Source organism: Hyperoodon ampullatus, assembly GCF_949752795.1.
Source record: "Hyperoodon ampullatus genome assembly, chromosome: 13".
Taxonomy (NCBI): domain Eukaryota; kingdom Metazoa; phylum Chordata; class Mammalia; order Artiodactyla; family Ziphiidae; genus Hyperoodon; species Hyperoodon ampullatus.
This window is the reverse complement of record NC_136926.1, coordinates 63,386,593-63,409,285: the sequence shown is the minus strand read 5'-3', so window position 1 is coordinate 63,409,285 and position 22,693 is coordinate 63,386,593. Positions and strand designations below refer to the sequence as shown.

Sequence of the window (22,693 nt, the reverse complement as noted above, 5' to 3'; positions counted from 1 at the left end):
TCACATACTAGGTGTATGCTTAATCTTTTAATAAATTACCAAACTGTTTTCCAAAGTGGTTGTACTCTTTTATATTCCCACTAGCAGTATATGAGAGTTCCAGTTGTTCCACATTCTCATCAACATTTGGTATGGTTAGTTTTTTTAATTTTAGACATTCTAGTGGTATATGGTGGTACCCCATAGTGGATTTAATTTGCATTTCCCTTATGACTGTATTGAGCATCTTCTTGTGTGTTTATTTGCCATCTGTGTGTCATCTTTGGTGAAGTGACTGCTTAAACTTTTGCCCATTTTTCAGTTGGGTTGTTTGTTTTTCATATTACTGAGTTTTGATAGTTCTTTATATATTATGGATGTAAGTCCGTTATCAGATCTGTAGTTTGCTAATGTTTTCTGCCATTTCCTCTTTCCAGTCTCTTAATAGTGTCTTTCAAAGAGAAAAAGTTCTTAGATTAAGGCCAGCTTATCAAGGCTTTCTTTTATGTACTGTGCTTTTGATATCATATTAAGACATTTTTTCCTAACCTAAGGTCACAAAAATTTTCTCCTTGCTTGCTTTAGAAGTTCTATAGTTTAATTTTATACTTAGATCTGTTATCTACTTCAAGTTAATTTTTGTACATGGTGTGAGATAAGCAAGGTTTTAGCTTCATTTTTGTTTTTGGCATACGGTCATGCAGTTGTTCTGCCACATTGGTGAAAAGATTGTATTTTCCTCATCGAATTGCCTTTGCACCTTCTTTTCAAAAATCAGTCGGCCATATATATGTGGATTTATCTCTGAACTTTATTCTGTTCCATTGATTTGTCTGTATTTATGTCAGTACTGCACTGTCTGGAAATCAGGGTAACCTGGGACTTCTAACTTCATTCTTTTTCAAAATTATTTTGACAATTATAGATCTTTTGCATTTCATTGCATATTTTAGAATCAGCTTGTCAATTAGAAAACAAATCTGGGTTTTTGATTTGTATAATGTTGAATCTATAGATAAGTTAACGGTGAGTTCACAATATTTAGTCTTCTGATCCATGAACATGATATATATCTATTTAGTTAATTAGGTCTCAGTATGTTTGGTAGTTTTCAGTATATAGGTCTTGTATGCTTTATGTCAGATTTATCCCATTGTTTCATATTTCTCATGTGGTATTGTTTTTTATATTTTTAGTTGTATTATATAGAAATATAGTTGATTTTTGTATGTTCTATCTTGAAACCTTACTAAATGCATTTTGTAGTTAGAATAGCATTGTTATAGAACATAGGATATTCCGTATAGGCAGTAATATTTTAGGAATAAAGACAGTCTTACTTCGTCATTTTTAATCTGGATGCCTTTTATATCTTTGTCCTGCTGTCTTGAACTGACTAGTCTGTTGACGTGATGATTTGCATTGATTGACTTTCAAATATTAAACAACCTTTCATTCTGGAGATAAACCCCACTTGGTCATGATTTGTTATCTTTTATATTTATTGTTGGGTTTGTTTTGCTAAAGTTCATGAGAGATAGTGGTCTGTTGTTTTCTTGTTTTGTCTTTCTCTGTTTTTAGTATCAGAGTAATGCTGGCCTTATATAGGGAGTGGGAAGTGGTGGTATCATGAATCCTCAAATATTTGGTAGCATTTCCTAGTGAAGACATTTGGGCCTAGAATTTTCTTTGTGGTAAAGTTTTTACAAATGTCTTTTTTTTATTTTTCCAAATTTATTTATTTATTTATATTTATTTTTGGCTGTTTTGGGTCTTTGTTTCTGTGTGAGGGCTCTCTCTAGTTGTGGCAAGCAGGGGCCACTCTTCATCGCGGTGCGCGGGCCTCTCACTATCGCGGCCTCTCTTATTGCGGAGCATAGGCTCCAGACGCGCAGGCTCAGTAGTTGTGGCTCACGGGCCTAGTTGCTCCATGGCATGTGGGATCTTCCCAGACCAGGGCTCGAACCTGTGTCCCCTCCATTGGCAGGCAGATTCTCAACCACTGCGACACCAGGGAAGCCCTACAAATGTCTTTAATAGACACAGCGCTCTTTGGGTTATCTGTTTCTTTCTGAGTGAGCCTAAGTCTGACTAGAAGTTTGTCAATTTTATTGATCTTAAAGTACCTACTTTTGGTTTCATTGATTTTTCTCTATTTTATTTTATTTTATTTTTTCCTACTTCATTTGTTTCTGTTTTTTGTTATTTTCCTTTTCTGGTTACTTTCACTTTAATTTGCTCTTTTTCTAGTTTCATTTAAGTAGAAGCTGAGGTTATTGATTTGCGTTCTTTTGTAATATAGGAAGATTGTACTGCTTTAACTACCTTCCACAGATTGTATTATATTTTCATTTCCATTCAGTTCAAAATAATTTCTGATTATTTTAATGTTATCTTTGTCTCATGGGTTGTTTTGTTTAGTTTCCAGGTATTTTTCTGAAGACATTTCAAATTTAATTTCATTTTGATCATAGAACATAATTTGTATGCTGAGTTATTTTAAATTTATTGAGACTTCTTCTGTGTCCATATTTCTACTTCCTTTCCCCACCCCTGTAATCCTTTTTTCTTGATAGTAAGCTTATAAATGATTTTTCGTACAAGAATTTTTATGTTTGGTTTATGTGTTATGTTGGGGGTTGTTGCTGTTTTTTTTTTTTGGCTGCATTGGGTCTTCGTTGTGGCATGTGAGATCTTTTTTTTTTTTTGCGGCGCACGGGCTCTTCACTGCAGTGCATGGGCTTCTCTCTAGTTGTGGAGTGCACGTTTTCTGTCTCTAGTCGTGGTGTGCGGGCTCCAGGGTACATGGACTCTGTAGTTGGCGGCACGTGGGCTCTCTTGTTGAGGTGTGCAATCGCAGTAGTTGTGGTGCACAGGCTTAGTTGCCCCGCAGCATGTGGCTCTTAGCTCCCCAACCAGGGATGGAACCCGTGTCCCCCGTACCGGAAGGCGGACTTACCACCACTGGACCACCAGGGATGTCCCTGAGGGTGGTTTCTTTACTGCCAATCCCAGCAAGAAGGCTCCAGGTGTCTATTTCTGTTTAATCACTGATTTTTAAGATGATATTCAGTAAGTCACTTAACTCTTTTGTTGCCCATTAAACAACTAAAGCCTAGGGCCGAAACAAACAAAAAGCATTACTTTTGTCTCCAAGGTAAAATGTGTTACTTTATTTCACCTTTGAACAGAGCCATTTGATTACATTTCTGTACTTCTTACTTGGTTTATAGGCTTTTTATGGAAATTCTCAATGACTGTTCTGATGTGGATGAGATCAAATTCCAAGAAGATGGTTCTTGGTGCCCAATGAGACCGAAGAAAGAAGCTATGAAAGTATCCAGCCAACCATGTACAAAAATAGAAAGTATGTGCAGAATGGCAGCAGAGAGCAAAGCGATGAGACTTTTGTGATGTTATCATTAGCGTTAACTTTGGCCATTAGAGCTACCATTTGGAGCTCAGTTTGCTCACTTTATCTTTTGATCATCTATTACATATGTAATTTCTCCCAAATGATTTTTATTCGTAAGAAGTGTGCTAAAGTTTATACCACATTATAATCAGTTTTTTCATAGTATATTTTTCATATATAAAGTAAATAAAACAATCACCTAAATCATTTTATTATTTTTTTAATTGAAGTATAGTTGCTCTACAATATTATAGAAGTTATAGGTGTACAATGTAGTGACTCACAATTTTTAAAGGTTATACTCCATTTATAGTTATTGTAAAATATTGGCTATATTCCCCGTGTTGTACAACACATCCTGTAGCTAATAGTTTGTATCTCCTGCTTCCCCACCCCTGTAATAATGCCCCTCCCCTCTTCCCTCTCCCCACTTGTCACCACTAGTTTGTTCTCTGTATCTGTGAGTCTGCTTCTTTTTTGTTATATTCATTAGTTTGTTATATTTTTAAGATTCCACATATAAGTCATATCATATAGTATTTGTCTTCCTCTTTCTGACTTATTTCACTTAGCATAATGCTCTCCAAGTCCATTCATGTTGCTGCAAGTGGCAAAATTTTGTTCTTTTTTATGGCTGAGTAATATTCCATTATATATATTAATACATATATATACCACATTGTCTTTATCCATTCATCTGTTGACCCTTAGGTTGCTTCCGTATCTTGGCAGTTGTAAATAATGCTGCTATGAACATTGGGGGTGCATGTATCTTTTCAAATTAGTGTTTTTGGTTTTCTTTGGATATATACCCAGGAGTGGAATTGCTGGGTCATATATGGTAGTTATATTTTTAATGTTTTAAGAAACTGCCATATTGTTTTCCACTGTGGCTGCACCAATTTACATTCCTACCAACAGTGCACAAGAGTTCCCTTTTTTCCACATCCTCTCCAACATTTGTTACTTGTGTTCTTTAAAATCATTTTAATATTTGGTGCTTGTTACAACATGAAAAATTATAAATGACATTTCTGTGGACACTTATTTGGAACTTTTCATTTAAAAATTTGTTTTTAATTTTTATTTATTTATTTATTTTGCACACTGTGCAGCATGTGGGATCTTAGTTCCCTGACCAGGGATCGAACCCATGTCCCCTGCATTAGGAGCATGGAGTCTTAACCACTGGACTGCCAGGGAGGTCCCTCAGAATTATTTTTAGAGCACCTGTTGGAGGAACCCCAGATGGAGGTGTGGTTAGAGAGGCTGTATCATCCATTAATGGAGGGTGGGGGAAGATGGTCATAGGTTAGTTGGTAAAGAAGTGAACTAATTGTTTCCATTGCCTTGTGGGAAGAAATTTGACTATTGCCTTGGTTACCTAGGAATTATACTCAACCTTCAACTCCCTGTGCTGTCTACACTGAGTGGGGAAAATAAAGACTGTTTGAGAAATTGAAACTGATAGGTGAACTTAGTTTCTTTTATCTGACATAGTCCACTCACTGCATTTGAGTTTTGTGCTGACTATATTTAACATTCTAATAATGTAATGAATAATAGGTGTTCAGAGTAAGAAGAGAGGAAAAAGTAAAGGATTTATGTCAATATTAATCATTCTCCTGTGATTGTTACTGAACCTATGGGTGGAATGATCAGGGTTTTCCTCATCCTTGAGAAAAATAGTGATTTAGTTAATTAGTTGCTGCTGCTTTTCCATTATTAAGTAGCATGCATTTTCTACTAAATAGATTGTAATAGAATGGTGATTCAACTCACCACTCTTTGAAATGGTGAGTTAACATATCATGTGAGACTATTGTAGTGGGCAGAAAGGAGAACCTAAGTAGATAGCTGGTAAGAAGAACTTTAGATGTCTGAGTAACTTAAGTGAGCTGTTTGGGGTTTTTTCCGCTTATCAAGGTGAAAATTTTATCAAGTTCTTGCTTATGGTGTAGAGCTTATATATTCTTTGATATGAGCACCACTGCTTTGCTAGATTGGAAGTATGATTCTGACTTAACCCTACCACATGTCTGTGAGAGTACACAGCCAGTAAAGCAACATACTCTTGTCCATGGCCGGAGACCAGCCCCTTAACTCCGGATGTCTGTGTATAACATGAGTCCTCACCTAGGGAGATAGCATGAGGAGCAGGATCTGTGCAAATCTGTCGGCAGTACTGGGGAGATAACGCGGAGTGTGCCATCTGAAAGAGGCTTTCGATCTTCTCACAAGGCATAGCGCTCACCCTGTCTCCCTAGGTAAGCAGTCATTTTATAGACAGATGACTGGAGTTAGAGAGTTGGTCTCTGTCCGGACAGAGTATGGGCTTTATTGGCTGTGTATTCTCCAGGATGTGCTGCACTGTTAAAACTCTTATGGCTAGAGCTCGTGTTGCACCTTTGACTTTTTTTCCCCTCTGTTCCCTACTTGCAGCTGCAGGTGTCCTCAGTAAGCCTTGTTCAGTGACTGTAGCCAATGAAGCAAACAAGAAGAAAGTGGATGTCATTGACCTAACAATAGAAAGCTCTTCTGATGAAGAGGAAGACCCTCCTGCCAAAAGGAAATGCATCTTTATGTCAGAAACACAAAGCAGCCCAACCAAAGGGTTTGTTAATTTATAGTTCACTATTGTTTATTACACTTGGAACTAACTGTTCTTGGGATAAGTTTGTAAATGTCTCTTTGAGAGTTGCATAACCATATAGGGCTATTTTAATTTGCCTTTTGTTCAGTTGAAATATTTTCAAGTGAGCATGTTGTTTATAGGAAAGGAAATTTTGATGAAGAATATATTCCCATCTTTGGGAAGTGAGAGTTGAAATCTTCTCATGTCTAAATATTTATTTCAGATTTGATACTTTTTGTTATTTTCTTGAATCTATTTGAAAGGAGTAAATTTGGCATCACCGACCAACATGAGGAAGCCGAGTGTGTGGAATTGGGAATCTGACAAGTGTGGATTCCAGTTTTGACACCATTGCTTACTCATTCTGTGATCTTGGGTGAAATATTTAACTTGTTTGAGCCTCCTTTTCCTGTTCTGTAAAATGGGGTTAAATAATGCCTACCTCATAAGACTAAATTCAGGTTTCAATAAGGTAATGAAAGAGCTCAGCCTCAGTGTCAGCCACATGGTCATTGTCTCACTAAAAAATTGATTGCCTTCCCTTCTCACCCTCTCCAGGGCAAAATATGGGCTAGTAAATGCAGTCTAGCATTTATTTATGAGTCATCTGGCAGAAGCTGTTGCTGACATATAGTGAGTGACAGGTTTGAGTATTTAGCAATAGGTGCTTCTTAGAGATTTTGGAACCTGCAGGAAAGTAGCAGCGGGTTCTCTTGACATCCATGAGCATATTGTTTCAAACTTGGGTATGCCAGCCTTATCTTTTGGCCTCTCATAGCACTTCTTTTCTCTAGTGGCTTTATTGGGGTATAATTTATATACCATAAAATTCTCCCATCTTAAGTATTCAATTGCACAGTTCAGTGATTTTAGTAAATTCATACAGTTGTATAGTCATCATCACAATTCAGTTGTAGAATATTCTCAACAGCCAGTAAACGTCTCTCATGTTCATTTGTAGTTAATCCTGATGCACACCCCAAATCTAGGCAACCATTGATCTTCTTTTTATCTCTATAAATTTGCCTTTTCTAGACATTTTATACAAGTGGAGTTATATTCTCGGTGCACTTTTGAAACATTCTTTTTTTATAGTTACTTTTGAAACCAGGAGAATTAAACTTTTTGTGCTGCTTTCTTCACTGTTAAAATGCTTATATTTCCAGATGTGATTTACACATCACAGTAAGGGTGTTTTTTATTTGTTTGTTTGTTTTTTTAGTGGAACAGAAAATGAAGTATTTCAAGTGGGATTTTTTTGGGGGGGATGCTGATCATTTATTGTTCCTTTCAGACAATTTGCTTGGCACTTCTAGAATTTAAATAATAAAAAATGAAAATGTAATTTTGAAATGTTTACTGAAGTGGAGAATCATGGGAATGAATACTTAGATGTGGTATTTCCAGATTTTACTCTCTAATGAAACCCTTTAGAATATGCTGGAAAAACATAGGTTGCACAGTATTATAGTTAGATGGGTTCCTGCCAGGTTGAAGGGTTGTGCGTAGTGATATGGACTCGTGAGTTACTGTGATCGTAGAGGGTGTCTCTGGTGGCTCGCCATAAGGGTCTACCCTTTATGTGTCCTTTAGCACATTTTTACCAATACTTGATGAGGACTCAGAACTGGAGGAGTGGCACGTACATTGGGTGACAATCTGAAATGACTTCAACATGCAGAGGAATCAGGATAGTTCACACCTGTGGTCAGCTACTGTAGAGATAGATGTAAGTCTCCTCATCGAGGTTAAAAAGAAAATAAAAACTAACATTGTGAGTATAAGGTAGGAGTTTTTGACTAAACCAGCAACACATGAAAATTTTGGTTTAAAATGTCTGTAAATTGCAGCTTCCCAGCTCATTCCACAAAGTTGACATAACTCTTTTTTTTTTTTTTTTTTTTTTTTTTTTTTGCGTTACGCGGGCCTCTCACTGTTGTGGCCTCTCCCGTTGCAGAGCACAGGCTCCGGACGCACAGGCTCAGCGGCCATGGCTCACGGGCCTAGCCGCTCCGTGGCATGTGGGATCTTCCCGGACCAGGGCACGAACCCGTGTCCCCTGCATCGGCAGGCGGACTCTCAACCACTGTGCCACCAGGGAAGCCACTGACATAACTCTTAATACCCTAACTAGACTTAAACATTAACAACCAAAAGAGAAGAACCATTATGAAACAGGCTCACATTAGGAAGTTCAGTGAAAATTCTGAATTCAGTCTTAGTAAATTATTTAATAATATATTAAAATGGCATCCATTACCACCAAGTAGGGTTTATCTAAGAATGCTTTATTATTAGGAAATACATTGATAAAATGGATCTTGTCATAGGATAACAAGTCAGCCCTCTATATCCATGGATTCAGGCAACCAGGGATCATCACAAATACTTGGGGAAAAATTTTTTTTAAGTTCCAAAAAGCAAAATTTGCTCTTTGCTGTCAGCAACTATTTACATAGCATTTACATTGTATTAGGTGTTATAAGGTAATCTAGAGATGATTTAAAGTATATGGGATGATATGCAAGTACTACACCATTTTATATAAGGGATTTGAGCATCCATGGGTTTTGGTATCTGTAGGGGGTGGGAGAGTACTTGGAACCAATCCCCTGTAGATACCAAGGGATGACTGTATATAGTCATATTAATAGATGGTGGCATTCCATAAATTAATGGCCATTCCTGATAGAAACTCTTTGAAATGTCAGAATTCACCTAATGGTTTGAAGGGTTCACCACTTGAGCTGATTTGTTCTTAGACTGCATTAATAAATGAAGCAGTGTCCAGGATACATACGCATGCCAGTTTTGTTCCATTTTAGGCTAGAAAACTTTCACTTAGACCATTTTAGTCAGGGCTGTCATCAAGAAGGGTATTAATGAGAGCAGCCAGAGGAGGGAAACAGGATGTGAATAGTGGAAACATAGCCTGATGGATGAATGGGTCTAAGGATTGAAGCTGTTAAGCCAGGAGAAAAGAATATGTTATAGTTATCTTGTAGTTCTTGAACAAGAGTCATTGATGAACTGGGTTAAGTTTATTCTTTGTTATAACATTTGGCAGATCTAAGTCCAATGGGAAAACTTCCCGTTGGAGTTTTCTGAACGCTAAGAAAGTTGATGTTTTGTGCTAAAATCACATTTTCTGTGTTAAGGAAGAGTGGATGCCACTTGTCCAGGTGTCACAGTGGAGACTCATGCTATGGTTATATCATCTCTGTAATCCCTTCCAACTCTTAAATTTTTATCTCCTGGTTTTTCTTCCTGGTCATTCTGTTTGTATCCTCTCTTTTGTGTCAGCATCTAGAAATTTTCTCTGAGGTGTAAGTTTATCATAGGACTTCTTGGTCAATGATAGTAAGCAAATGGGAAATAGAGGAAAAACAGGAAAACTTACTTTAAGTTACAGTCTAAAATTCAGGTGAGCAGTTATTTTTTAAGAGGTATTGTTTTTGAAAAAAATTATTCTTATAGACAATTTTTCAAAGCATCAAGAAATAAAAAGCATTCTGTTAACACTTTGATGGTAATTCTTCTAGCCTCTTTCCCTGCATAGCCTGTCAGAAGAAATTGGCACCTTAATCCAAGACTTTTAGAAAACCTCTGCTATTTTTCTAAATTAAAAGATAATTTTAAATATTGTGTCCCTACCGCATGCCTGGGAAATTGAATGACTGCTTTGTCATTAATGAGGAGGTATTCTAAAGACAGGAAACAAAGATTAGAAATAGATTAAGAATCATTAGCAAAATTGAATCTTTTAAAATATTTTTATGATCATAAAGTGGGAGCACCCAGTGAATTTCAGGTTTATGGATAAAAATTCAAGTTATTGAATTTTCAGACATGTAAGTTGGGGCCAAGTATGATGAATCCAGTGATCTAGTACACAGTCTAGAATACTAATATTTGCTGTCTAGCAGCATGCCAGCAGTTTACCTTTGTGCTGTGATATTAGGGATACAGCTATAAAAATTTATATATGTGCACATACATATTGTACACACAAAGCCTGTGTGTGTATTTGCCAATCCTGTGAGGAGGGAGTAACAAATATTAAAAGTTTTAAAAAATGTTTTTATTATTTTATAGCATCACATACCCACAATTCCACCAGACATAGCCATTTACATTTCTCCATGGTTCCTGTTATTCCGTATCTATAAGTACATCTTTTTTTGCATAGGCATCAGACTCATTTACCTTTCTGAATGTGGTCTTTGTGAAGATTCTGATTAAAACAAAAATCTTTCTACCATTCTATATAAAGTTGAATTTGTATTAATGGTTACAAAGTTCAGGTAATAGGAATTAACCTACACTAAATAGTTTGATGTTTGCTGAGATTTTAGATGTTGATTTAATAATTTGTACTGTCAGTGGATTGTGACATTTTCATGTGTTGTGACAGCATTTTGTATTGGAGAAACAAGGAATAGTTATTTAATCACTCAAAGTTTCATGTTATGAGAACAGAAGATATGCAGTGGTTAAGAGTTACTGTGGTTAAAAAAAGAATAAAAAAAAAAAAGTTACTGTGGTGACATGTGCATTGGGACATTGACCTTACTCCTTTACAGATGGAAATAAAGGGGCCAGGGTAGGGAAATGAGTTTTATTGTTGTTTTCTATAAGTCTGATCCAGGTTGAAAGGTCAGTTCAGGATCAAGACAAAAGACAATCTCCAATGTGAGATATCAAAGGAAGAGAAGAGGGAGCAAGAGGAAGGCAGCCATTGTCTTTTTCTTGTAAACTTGAAATTTTTCTTTTCATTTCTTTCAGTGTCAGAGAAAAAGTGACAGATTAAATGTACCTTTAAGTAGGAACTTTTTAAAATAAATGTAGTCATATGTATGTGTGTATATTGTATGTGTGTGTATATATATATGCACACACATATATATGTATATATATACACACACACACACATATATATAGGTCTTCTTCAAAAGCTTGCATCTTAAAAAATATATATATGATATATTAATACTGTGAAACAACCATAATAATCAGAGCCACTTTTTAAACCCCCTCCTTAGTACTAACATATACCAGTGTCTCCATTCATTCATTCATTTATGGCTGTGTTGGGTGTTGGTTGCTGCACGCAGGCTTTCTCTAGTTGCGGGAGCTACTCATTGTGGTGGCTTCTCTTGTTGTGGAGCATGGGCTCTAGGCACACGGGCTTCAGTAGTTGTGGCTCACGGGCTCTAGAACGCAGGCTCAGTAGTTGTGGTGCATGAGCTTAGTTGCTCCGCAGCATGTGGGATCTTCCCGGACCAGGGCTTGAACCCGTGTCCTCTGCATTGGCAGGCGGATTCTTAACCACTGTGCCACCAGGGAAGTCCCTGTCTTTTTCCTTCTTATCCCCATCTCCCATCCCCCAATTTCTGATACACATTCCTGTGTGGGAGGTAGGATCATTTGTAATTTGAAAACACTTTTGGTGATTTTCTGTTCTACTTTCATCCTTGTAGAGGACCAGTGTCTTCAAACCTCCAGAAAAAGATGTGCTTTAATATAACATATGTACTTGAGCTCATCTCAGGTTTTCTCTTTCCCCCTCTGGAGTCTACCTTTGTGGTTTTAGGTTGACAGGTAAAACTGGAGGCCAAGAAACCTTCTGATTCTAACAGAGGCAGGTTGCTCTTTTTGTCCATCTTCATCTACATCTGGAAAATGTGTTTTGAAACATGAGGCTTATGTTACCCTCTCAAGCATGTTATATTTCCTTTGCCTCCCAAATGGATCAGTTTAAGATTCCTGAACTCTGACCTATGTTTTTTATTTGCTTTTCGCCAGCACAGCCATGTGTGTCCTCTCAAGATGGCTTCATTTTCCTCCTTTCCAACAACATCTGTATTTTTGACAAATAGTACAGAATAACAGCTAGACAAGAGCCTCATGTTATAATGCAAACTGGTTTTAGAGGGACTCCAGTGTCTAAATAGGTGGTGATTATTTAAGTGGTTTGAGATTTTTAATAGAGGTTATGAAATAGTTTTGTCAGTTGTTTAGAGTATGAAGAATGTCATGCAAATATGTCATCATTTCTTATTACCAGTATTTAATAATCTGAGCAATAACAGGAAGTTTCAACCAAGGGAAAGGACGTCTAGAGGTCCTACTTGTCCTGTCAGTCTAACTTTGATTGTTGTACTGTTTCTGTCAGTTGTGCTTCATCTTTGTAGTGGTCCCTTCCAGCTACAGAGCTCTGTGCCTCTCTCATTAAGCTCACGGTAGTTTACTGGCAGCACTTTGGAATGCTGACCTTAATGTCCTAATGACCTAATGTCCCTGTGTCCCCGTCCCCCACCCTCCTTTTTTTTTTTTTTTTTTTTTTTTTAGTTTAGTAAAGTTTTACTTTTCAAAATGTACAGTGGTGGGACCTGTTTATGCATCTTTACTGGCAGCTGGGGCATCTCCACCTTTGGTGTTTCTGGTATAAATTATTTGAACTCTGTGCTTTGAAACCGGTTTAATGGGTCCTTTACTAAGCAGCTCCTGAAGGGCTGCCCTGGCCAGGGAACTGTGAATCTTCAGTCTCTCAGAGACAACAGCTGGGGTTTTAAGCTTATAGTCAGGAACTTCCTTACAGAGTTTGTCTTATGTGGCTTTGTCAAACAAGACTAGGTTATTGAGCTTGTCCCACATTTTGCCTTTGGTCTTTGTCTTTCTTGGCTGATTTTCCGGCATCTATCTTTTTCTTGTCATCCTTGTGTGGCATCGCAGAGCTCGGAGAGCAGGTGCTACCACTGCAGCCTCACTAAGATGCTGGACAAAAAGGTGGCCACCATCAGCCAGAGAGTCTGTAACATTGCTTAGTTTCTTGTATATGTTCAAGATGTTTTCTTGAGAACTTCTAATTGTTTACCCTGGACTAAGATAAAATGAAGGTTAAGTAGGAAGAATGCAAAATCATCTCTCTTTTTTCCTAAACTTTTTCAAAAATATGTTTAACTATACTGCTTCTTAAAATTATAAAGTTATTATATATATAGTGTGTATACGTACATGTATAAATACCAGTAATAAAGTATATCTTAAGTGTATTTAATTTGTGTTTTTCATAGCATGAACAGCGAATTTCAAAGTCATAAGCCCTCTTAGAAGAGTAGATGGTATCATGGCAGCCAGTATTTTTATTTCTGGATATTATGTCTTAAATCCTGAGTAGTTGTCTTATTCTAATTTCTGATTGCTGCCTGTTGTTATCAGGCTGGCTGACTTTAGGACTGGCTCTCATGGCTTGGGTGATTCCCAGATAAGATCACTAATAATTAATACAATTCACGTTAGAATGGAAGAAATCATGCTTGAGCTATAGTAAGTAGCTTCACTCATAAAGGTACCCTGATTTTAATCAAATCTTAGGAGTCTTCTATTTTATTTCTAAATTTCTTTATATATAAAATTACTAATATTCACATACATGTTACACATACATTAATAAAATCATTATGTAGAGTATATTCCTGTTTATGGATCAAAGTTTTATGTATTGCTCCAGCACTGTCCATTATGTTTTAATGCCACCTTGCTCTTATGTCACAGCTGCTGTTGAGAGCCAACATATGTTCATGTTAAAGTGAAGACTGTTATGAAAGAGGAGAGTGAGTGGAGTACTGTGTAGTGAGTAGCTGCCATATAGTTGTTTGGAAACTTAGTGAACTTACGACTGACAATGCCCAGTGGTACAGCCCTTCTCTCCTGTGAACTAACAGCCAGATTGTTTGTAATTTCCCATGCTATTTAAAACAGGGTTCTCATGTATCAGCCATCTTCTGTAAGGGTGCCCAGTGTGACTTCGGTTGATCCTGCTGCTATTCCGCCTTCATTAACAGACTACTCAGTACCATTCCACCACACGCCAATATCAAGCATGTCATCAGATTTGCCAGGTATGTGAAGAGGTGTTTTGTTTTTTTATCAAGTTTTACCATTTATTTTTTATCTTAATCTGTGGAGCAAATATAATTTAAATATCTTAAATAGAAATGCTAAGGAAATTGCTAAGGAAAGGCTTCCTGTAAAGGTAGTATCTGTTTTAAATATATCACATTCAGTTCCTATCATTTTAACTATAGAGCAATCTGTAGATTTTGATGAGAGGAAATATAGTACAAAAATTTTACAGAATTTGTTCTTCCTCATAGAGAATTTGTACTCGGAGACTCTTTCTTCATTTATCATGGAAGCTTCACAGGTTAGGGAGAGTGTTTTCTCATACTTTTTTTAGTAGCCCATCACTTCTTGGTATCCCATCACAACTTCAGAATATACTGGTGTACTGTGAGGTCAGTGTTGCCTACCAGCTTTACCCTGTAAAAATAGGATCTACCTGCTGTTTCCCTAGAGCTCTGCTTAATATTGAGGGATATCTTTTATATGTATGTTAACTCAACAGTTAAAAGCTTCAAGGCTGCTTGAATTACCTTAGTACCAAGACGTATGGAACCAAGGCCATATTATAAAATTAAAGCTTTTTCCTCCCTCCCTCTTTTTCTCTCCCTACATAGCCATTGTTTTTGCAGACAGTTTTTGGTCGATCAAATTTGAGCAAGTTAGTACCGGTGACTCTTAAAATCATGACTTCCCTTCTCTTTGAAGGGCCCTTTTAGTGGAATACAGTCACCTCCTCCTGTTACTAATTTTCTGGATTTAGGAAATTAATTTTGACCTATGATTTATTCTTCTTGCCCCTCTTAGTAAGGTCTTTATTTTAAGCACAATGTATATTCTGTTGGGCAAAGTTTGTGTTGTTGAAAAAGTTGATAGTTGTGTACTCTGCCCCAGTGTAATTTTGTCACTTGAAGTTTGTTCAGCATTTATTCAGTTTGAATAAAATTTAATGGAAAAGAGTAGACTAAAAATAGTATCCATCAAAAAAAATGTTAGGTACCTTTTGCTTCTTAAATGTGTTTACTCCACATGTACTTTGGGAATTGGTATTTTAAAAAATTGTTTGTAAACCCAGCTAGCACCAATAATAGAGTATTTGTTGGTACAAAGCTTGATGCTGAGTTACAGGTGAGGTTTCATGGTCCTAAGAAAGATGGAAAGTCAGAGAGTCTTAATTCCTTCCTGCCATGTTTTGCTTTAACTGTGGCTAGTTTCAAATGAAGTTGAAGAGTGTCCACATGTCATCTTACAAACAAGCATTCCAGAAGGATTTGTTTCCTAAAGACCTTGAATTAAAAATCCTGAAAAAAGATAATGAACGTTCTCTGTTTTTACTAAGTGACTGGCTGTTTAACAATAGAATAGGTACAATGTACAAATCACTTGCCCTGTTAGTTTTTGAATTATGTGAGTTTGGATGAATTTTTAATTTCAGGGAATTTATATTATTTCAAAATTTGGGCATAAAGTCAGCCTATTTACTTTATAAAATGCACAGATTTGAGAAAAACAGTAAAATATGTTAACGGTGTATTTCATACATAAATGCATTTCAAGCTGACATTAAGGAACTAAGACTAATATCCAGGGCTGATATTTAGCCAATATAAGCCAATATAGTCATACCGGTTATTAAAATGTTGAAAGGCTTTCTTATCAGTTGATAAACAGAATAGAATAGGAACTGTTGTACTTTAGAAGAGTTACCAGTTTACCGTCATCTATGAATTATGTAGCAGTTACTACATCTAAATAGTTTAGTTTTTACTTTAGTTTTACTGTTAATATGCTCTTTTGTAATTAGTAATTACTTTGGGGCTTTTTTGTGCATAATTTTTATGTAATTAGTCATACTGTACAGTTTTGATATTTATAAGTTTAATAATTTATAATAAAATATTAAATAGAACACCAAGAATGGAGAGATGACAAACTTTTAATACATTTCTTAACATTCCTTTTAAACGTCATAAACATGAATCTTCTGAATCTGCAGGAGAACAAAGAAGAAATGATATTAATAATGAACTGCAGCTTGGAACATCTTCTGATACTGTGCAACAGTGAATGCAAAATAAAACATAATTTGTATTTATGGAATGGAAAACAGCTTGATTATTTCATGAAAAAATATGACTGCCTTATTATTGCTAGTGCCATATTTGTCAGGTGGGAATAGTGCTCAAAAGTTGTATCATTAAAATTTGAAAGTGCTAAACATTTACATATTTAATCATGTAGGAGTTATGTTTTGTTAAAGTTCATGGCTCAAGTAAGGAGAATGTGTTGTTGTTAATAAGACATACAGAGTCAGTTTCACATGAAGAAGCATTTAAAATCTAAAACAACAATTTTATCAGTATTGACAAAAGCATTTAGAATGTACCATCAGAATTTTTAACACTACCTGCTTTTTAGTTAAAGATAATTGAGCATTTTCAACTGTGGAATACTTAGGAGGGCCTACAAATACGTCAGTACAGCATATCATTGCAGTTCAAACTTATGGTGAAATAAGAAAACAGCATTTTACTAAACAAAATAAGGCAATAACATTTGATCACTGTTCATGAAACTTCATCTATTTCATGTAAGAGTTTTAATAGTCTGTACTTACAAAGTAGAATTGCAAGACATTGTTGATAATCTTTTTTAATAGGAGGAATAACATCTGAAATACTATATCGAACTTCAGTGTTACTGTTTGAGAAAAATGGTTTCAGTGAGAAATATTTACATTAAAAACATTGAATTTTGTGTAGACAGCATCTGTGTAATGCTAGGGAGACAATGGGTTTCAACCAAAATTTCAGAAAAATTTCTAGACATTTTATTATGGCATTGTATAAGTTACTATATTCAGTTATCCCTGGATGAGGTGTCAAAAGATACAGGTCAAACAAATCTCTTAAAATGTTTTATCAGTAGACTATATATCTACTAGCACACATGAAATAATCATCAAAGAGAATTGCAGTACATCTGAAGAGATGGGAATTGAAATAATGAAAATATGGAGACACTTGGCACCTCCTCGATGGGCAGTCTCCAGTGCTAGAACTGCAAAAACAGCTTGAAAATTATATCAAGCCTGTGTATTTATTTAACCTGAAGTTATGAAATGGGAATAAACTTTAGAAAATGAGCATTTTGAGTGATTTGGCTTCAATACACAATATTCCAACAGAAATAACAATACTTTCTGTGGCTTTATAAAGAAATTTTGTTATTCAAATGGACTGAGTGATTCAACAAACATTAAAAGTGATTGAATATTTGAAATTAAATAAGCTTTTAAAAACAGAAATTACTATATAAATAATGTTATATACCATTTGGAGCAAAACAAAATTAATAAAATTAAGCCAATTAAATGATATGCAAATAAGCTCTTTTTGTGACGTAGTCCATAATTGAAATGTTGAATGTATAAAACTCTCAGAAGGTATTATAAGGGCTAGACAAATTGTGAATTACCGTTCAGCTGACGCAGAGAGAGGATTTACTGGACAGTATCATTAGTGTGAAGAGAAACTCTTTGCTTATTGACATATGTCACCTACTTAGTATCAATGTAATGGGAAACTCCTTGGAAAAGTTTGTTGTGATTCCAGTATTGGCTCAAACCTTGCTGTATCATATAGCTAGTGATAGGCATATGAAATGAAAAATATCAGCAGTTTTCAAAAATGCTTTAGAAATTAAATGACTTCTTTCAAATGATTGGTGCTATAGCTTGTATTACTCGATAAGTATTTTTATCATACCCTTATTTAGAGATTATCAGGGAATAAATATACTTTAACTTTTTTTTTCTTTTTTTTTTTTTTTTTTTTGCGGTATGCGGGCCTCTCACTGTTGTGGCCTCTCCCTTTGTGGAGCACAGGCTCCGGACGCGCAGGCTCAGCGGCCATGGCTCTCGGGCCCAGCCGCTCCGCGGCATGTGGGATCCTCCTGGACCGGGGCACGAACCCGCGTCCCCTGCATCGGCAGGCGGACTCTCAACCACTGCGCCACCAGGGAAGCCCTACTTTAACATTTTGATTTACAAATTTTTCATACTGGTTATTAAATATTTTAAATATCATTTCCCACTAATATTCTCTCTTTAGAGTAACAGTCTAGTATTAGAGTACACTCTGTATGATTATTATACTTGAGATGACATTGAATACCAGCATATAAAAATTCATAGAATGAATAGAAATTGGCCTGTCTTAGTAACCTACACCTAGTATGATTTTTATTTTTTTTTAATGTTTTGAAATTTAGTCAAACAGAGGTCTATGGGGACTGACCTTGAAGTTTATTGCTAGATTTTTCAGACCTGAAGTTTTTTATTATTTATTGTTATAACTTTAATATTTCAAAATGGTATTACTGGGCAACGTTCTACCACAGTTCTATTTCAAAAGCATAATTGGAGAATCCCAAAGCTTTGGTTTAGAAAACTGCATTAGCTTATAACCCAGCAAACCTTGGTAAGATTTAGCTTGTTAGTGAGCAGCAGTTAGCAAGTGCTTGCTTTGTGCAGCACGTTGAACTGTGTACTGCTACTCTTGTTGTGGGAACAGGGGAACAGAACTGTCCATGAAATAGACATTTATCTGCCTAAGAAGTGATATTTTAGATGAAGCTCAGTGTGGTGTATTTCTAAAAAATAAATGTGAAGTACCTTAAGCGTCTTAAGTATTTTTTTTAATGGTCCGAATCCAGATCGTCATCTTTTCATTTTATTGCTTCTCATTCTGCTAAGTGATAAAGGGGGAAAGTTTGCTTTGACTAGTCCTATTTATCTGAAAAATTTTGGACTGCCCCCTTTAAGTCTCTGGGAGGCGGTTTTTCTAGTTGTTTTGTTAGGAAATATGTTCATTTTGGGGTTTTATCCACATAAACATCCTGAAATATCCTGATCGTGGTATAGACCTTCTCTATGGCAGAATGGTAAGACCTTAACCCAAATGTTTTATGACTTAAGATAAATAAAAAATGATTTAGGGAAATAATTCTTGTCTCCAACATATGAGACAACTATTAACAGAACATTTTTGTTTTAGGTTTGGATTTTCTTTCCCTTATTCCAGTTGATCCCCAGGTATGTATCCTGAATTTAAGCAACTAATTTGTATTTGATTGTTGGTTGTGTCATACTAACGAAAAATGACCAGTTGCATAAAATCAGGACAGTTAACTCTCAGTTACTTAAATTGATGGAAAGGAAGTACTATATAAATATTTCAACATTTTACTTGGAGGGATGAAGTTGCTAGTTCTCAGTTTATGATACTTTGGCCTTTAATACTGGAATTTTAAATTATATTTTATTTAGTTTAATATCATCAGTTGGCATTTCTTACGAGCATTTGAGTGATTAAAATGAGGGGAAGCAGTGCTAAATGACTGGAAGTTAAAACCTTATAGAGATAAGTTGTAAAACACTTGCTCTATACATAGAAAATAGCTGAAGCTGATTAAACAGACTGAATCATTAGCTTGATTCTTCCTTGTTTTTAAAGGCAATCAGATTCAGACTTTGGAGATTCCCTAATCTAAAATTGCTATAAACCAGTCATTCCTGTTTTCTTTGTCAGGGATAAGAAACTCTAGTATCCCAGCGTCCCAACATGAAAACCTTTCAATGAGCATGGACTCCACTGATAAGGCTTCTAGCAGAGGCAGAGCGGAGGAGGAAAAAGCATGGGAAAAGCTGAAGGGAAAAGCAAAACAGAGAAAGAGACTTTGAGAGAAGTGTTGAGAGTAGGGAGGGATAGAGGACGAACCATGCACCACTGCTTCGTAGGCTGCTCAGAATCAGCTAACCACAGGTCTTGTGTCACCTTCCTGGTTCAGTATTCTGTATTTGATCACATAAACAGCACTGGAAATTTGGGCCCAAGGTAACAGGCACAGAATGAGGAGTTTCTTTTTCTCACCCTGAGTTGACTTTGTTACAGCAGTAGATTCTATAACAAAATATCTATCTGTTTTTTTAGGAAATAGATTCTTCAGGCTTAAAGTATTACTGTTTTTACTGTGAATCATTCTTTTTTAAAAAATGATCTTGGAACCTAGAGGATTTTGATTTTATAGGGCTATTTAGCATGCTTGGTGTCAGGCTAACTTGTTGCTAAGCCAAATGAAGGGTGAGGTGGTGCTTTCAGTTTTCCTTGAATCCTTAGATTTGTTCTACTTTACCTCCACATTGCCCCCTGAATCCCTGTTATCCTTATGCAGATGTGTTCAAATTACACAGAAAGGCTACAGAGTTAGATTGGCTGCAACCTGAGTATTGTAAGATTTCAAGATGTAGAGGCTATTGATAGCAGGACTGTAGTATCTAGCATTCATTATACAAATGAAGAAGAGTACCTTTTTACTCCTAGGTGGTCAAAAACTGCCTCAGAGGTAGTAGAAATAAAACGTTAACTTTCTGGGCTTTTTCCAGATTCTTGGCTCAATTTTAGTGGAAAATTAGAAATTGCTTTTAAAGAAGTTTAATACCTGACAATGCAACTCTCTATAGAGGTTCTTAGAAGCTCTTTAAGAACTCCCCTTGAATGTCTTTGTGCCTGGCATTCATTTTGTTAAGGAACCAAGACAATTGTCCATCCTAAAGATTAAGTTACTTTTTTAAAAGTCACCCTGAATTTTAGTTGTTGCCCTTCCACTGACTGGCAGCCTTAAACCTGGGGCCATTGTTCCCATTTTGTGGTCTTTTTGAAGATCATGTAGTCTAAACAACTTCAGTTTTAAATTTCTGTTTTTAATATCTCTGATGATAGGTTGAATAATATATAGAATTGATAATATTGATCAGATATCCTTACTGATCTTCTTTCATACAGTCAATGTAAACACAGACTTAGGACCTCTCCTCTTGTAATGTATACTGGACCTCACTTATCTCACTCAAGTCAGTGCAGTTGTCTCTCACATAAAATATTCTATGGTGATCATAAAGCTTTTAGCTCTTGTCTCTCTCTGTTCTCCAGGTCAATATTAGAGTACTAAACTCAGGTTGGATTAGTTTGGGAATCGGCAACTAAGATGTTAAAGAAACCAGAAATTTGAACAGTTGGAAGGGGGTGTCAAGCAAGCATCTCAAAGGAAACTAGATCAGATTAGATTTCCTTTAAGATTTATTCCAAAATTTTGTGAGTACCTGAGATAACTCTCTTTCTGAGCATCCCATGGTAGTTAGCTACCATGTAGTCTCTATATTAGAATGTATGCTATTTTCTAATTACACAGGTACTGTTATATGTATGTACAAAGGGTTCAGATGCTGCCTTCCCGCTGATCAGTCTTAACATTATTCCTTAAGGGTCTGATTAATACTAAATTTTGAGAGAATTATTGAATTTTGCATTAGCATTTTTCTTAACACCATTAAAAATAAGTTTATTAGCCTTTTACAGTGTGTTTTAAATCTGGTATAAATACATTTAGTGAGCAAATTCTTTTTGAGATTAAGTATGAGTCATAATTTTGGGGCCAGTATTTAGTATTAAATAACTTTAGTTATTGTTGACATTTTTGTACTACTACATATTTGGTCACAAATTCTGTAAGTTTTGAGACAATCAGGAATATGCTGCACTCACAAAATAATGTAAAATGTTAAAATTCATGCCACCTTCTATCCAAAGATGTGAAGTTTTGAGAAGTTTTTAAGTCCCACTGAGATTTAAATATGTGGCTATCACTTGTGCATATCTAACAATTTCTAGTCTCTGTATTTAAAATCAATGTAGCCTCTTCCTCATCGACATCATTGTTTGTTTCAAGCAGTACTGTCCTCCTATGTTTTTGGATAGTCTCACCTCACCCTTAACAGCAAGCAGTACGTCTGTCACCACCACCAGCCCCCATGAAAGCAGTACTCATGTTAGTTCATCCAGCAGCAGGAGTGAGACAGGGGTCATAACCAGCAGTGGAAGTAACATTCCTGACATCATCTCATTGGACTAAAGGAGGACTCACTCGATTCTAGGAATCATTCATTAAAACTGCTGTTTCTTGGATCTCTGGTCCGTGGAAGCTATTTTTTTGGTAACGATTACTTTGATATTTATTGAAGTGTCAAATGAATCCTTTTGCCTTCTGAGAGATGAACACAGATGACTGCAGCAAGAACCACATGACATGCAAGGATTTTTCTTATTCATGCTGTACTCTGAGCATCAGATACATTCAGCTGTAACTGCATCTTCTTGAGAGATGGATTTCAATTTCATATGTTACTGGTTGGATTCTACAAATCAGTTAAAATTTTTTTTGTTGTAATAAACAGCAATAAAGTTATGTAAATATTCAAGTAAACTTTTTTCTAATTAAAAAAAGACGTAATCAATGATTCTGAAATGACAAGTTTTGTTTAATCTGATATGAAGGAAAAAATATATGGAAAGAAGTTACGTTTGCCGAATGAGTCCTTTCCATGGAGATTTGTTCTATTTCGTTGAAGTAATGAAGTCTTGATAAGTGGCCAAAGCTTGGGTTCCACTTTTCTTTCTGCAGTTCCACTTTTCTCCCTGATTCCATCAAAGAAAAATGGCCTTTGTATTAAGCATTTTCCCCTGGTTGTTGTTTACACTTTGGTATTGTGTGCTGATGAATGCAGAGTGAAGTTCTGGGATTTGGCTGTTCTTTATTAGTGATTATGTTGAAGAAACCCTATGCGGAGTCTGCCCTGACGTAATGTGTGTTATTTTGGTAATCGTACATTCTTATTCTAGAGGTTTCTATAAATTGGGGGC

The 22,693-nt window shown here is 35.9% G+C and overlaps 1 protein-coding gene and 1 pseudogene across 5 annotated transcripts in view; one reads left to right on the top strand and one right to left on the bottom strand.

Annotated features, from left to right (window-relative positions):
• PIAS2 (protein inhibitor of activated STAT 2) overlaps positions 1 to 22,280 on the top strand; it is a gene marked incomplete at its 5' end in the record, with an annotated part of 61,106 nt that extends 38,826 nt beyond the window's left edge. Inside the window, 5 exons of one of the 4 annotated variants that reach the window (XM_079717818.1) lie at positions 3,213 to 3,346; positions 5,837 to 6,008; positions 13,794 to 13,933; positions 18,992 to 19,029; positions 21,723 to 22,280. In XM_079717818.1, the coding sequence (XP_079573944.1) occupies positions 3,213 to 3,346; positions 5,837 to 6,008; positions 13,794 to 13,933; positions 18,992 to 19,029; positions 21,723 to 21,905 (667 nt within the window). In that variant the 3' untranslated portion in view covers positions 21,906 to 22,280. Of the gene's footprint in view, positions 1 to 3,212; positions 3,347 to 5,836; positions 6,009 to 13,793; positions 13,934 to 15,930; positions 16,030 to 18,991; positions 19,030 to 21,722 lie in introns of those variants that run through there. The other 3 variants (XM_079717819.1, XM_079717821.1, XM_079717820.1) reach the window with 3 other exon arrangements.
• Positions 12,426 to 12,996, bottom strand: LOC307061879 (small ribosomal subunit protein eS25-like; annotated as a pseudogene). Its single transcript has one exon. The product of its transcript is annotated as a small ribosomal subunit protein eS25-like (transcript).
• Positions 22,281 to 22,693: the final 413 nt, after the last annotated feature.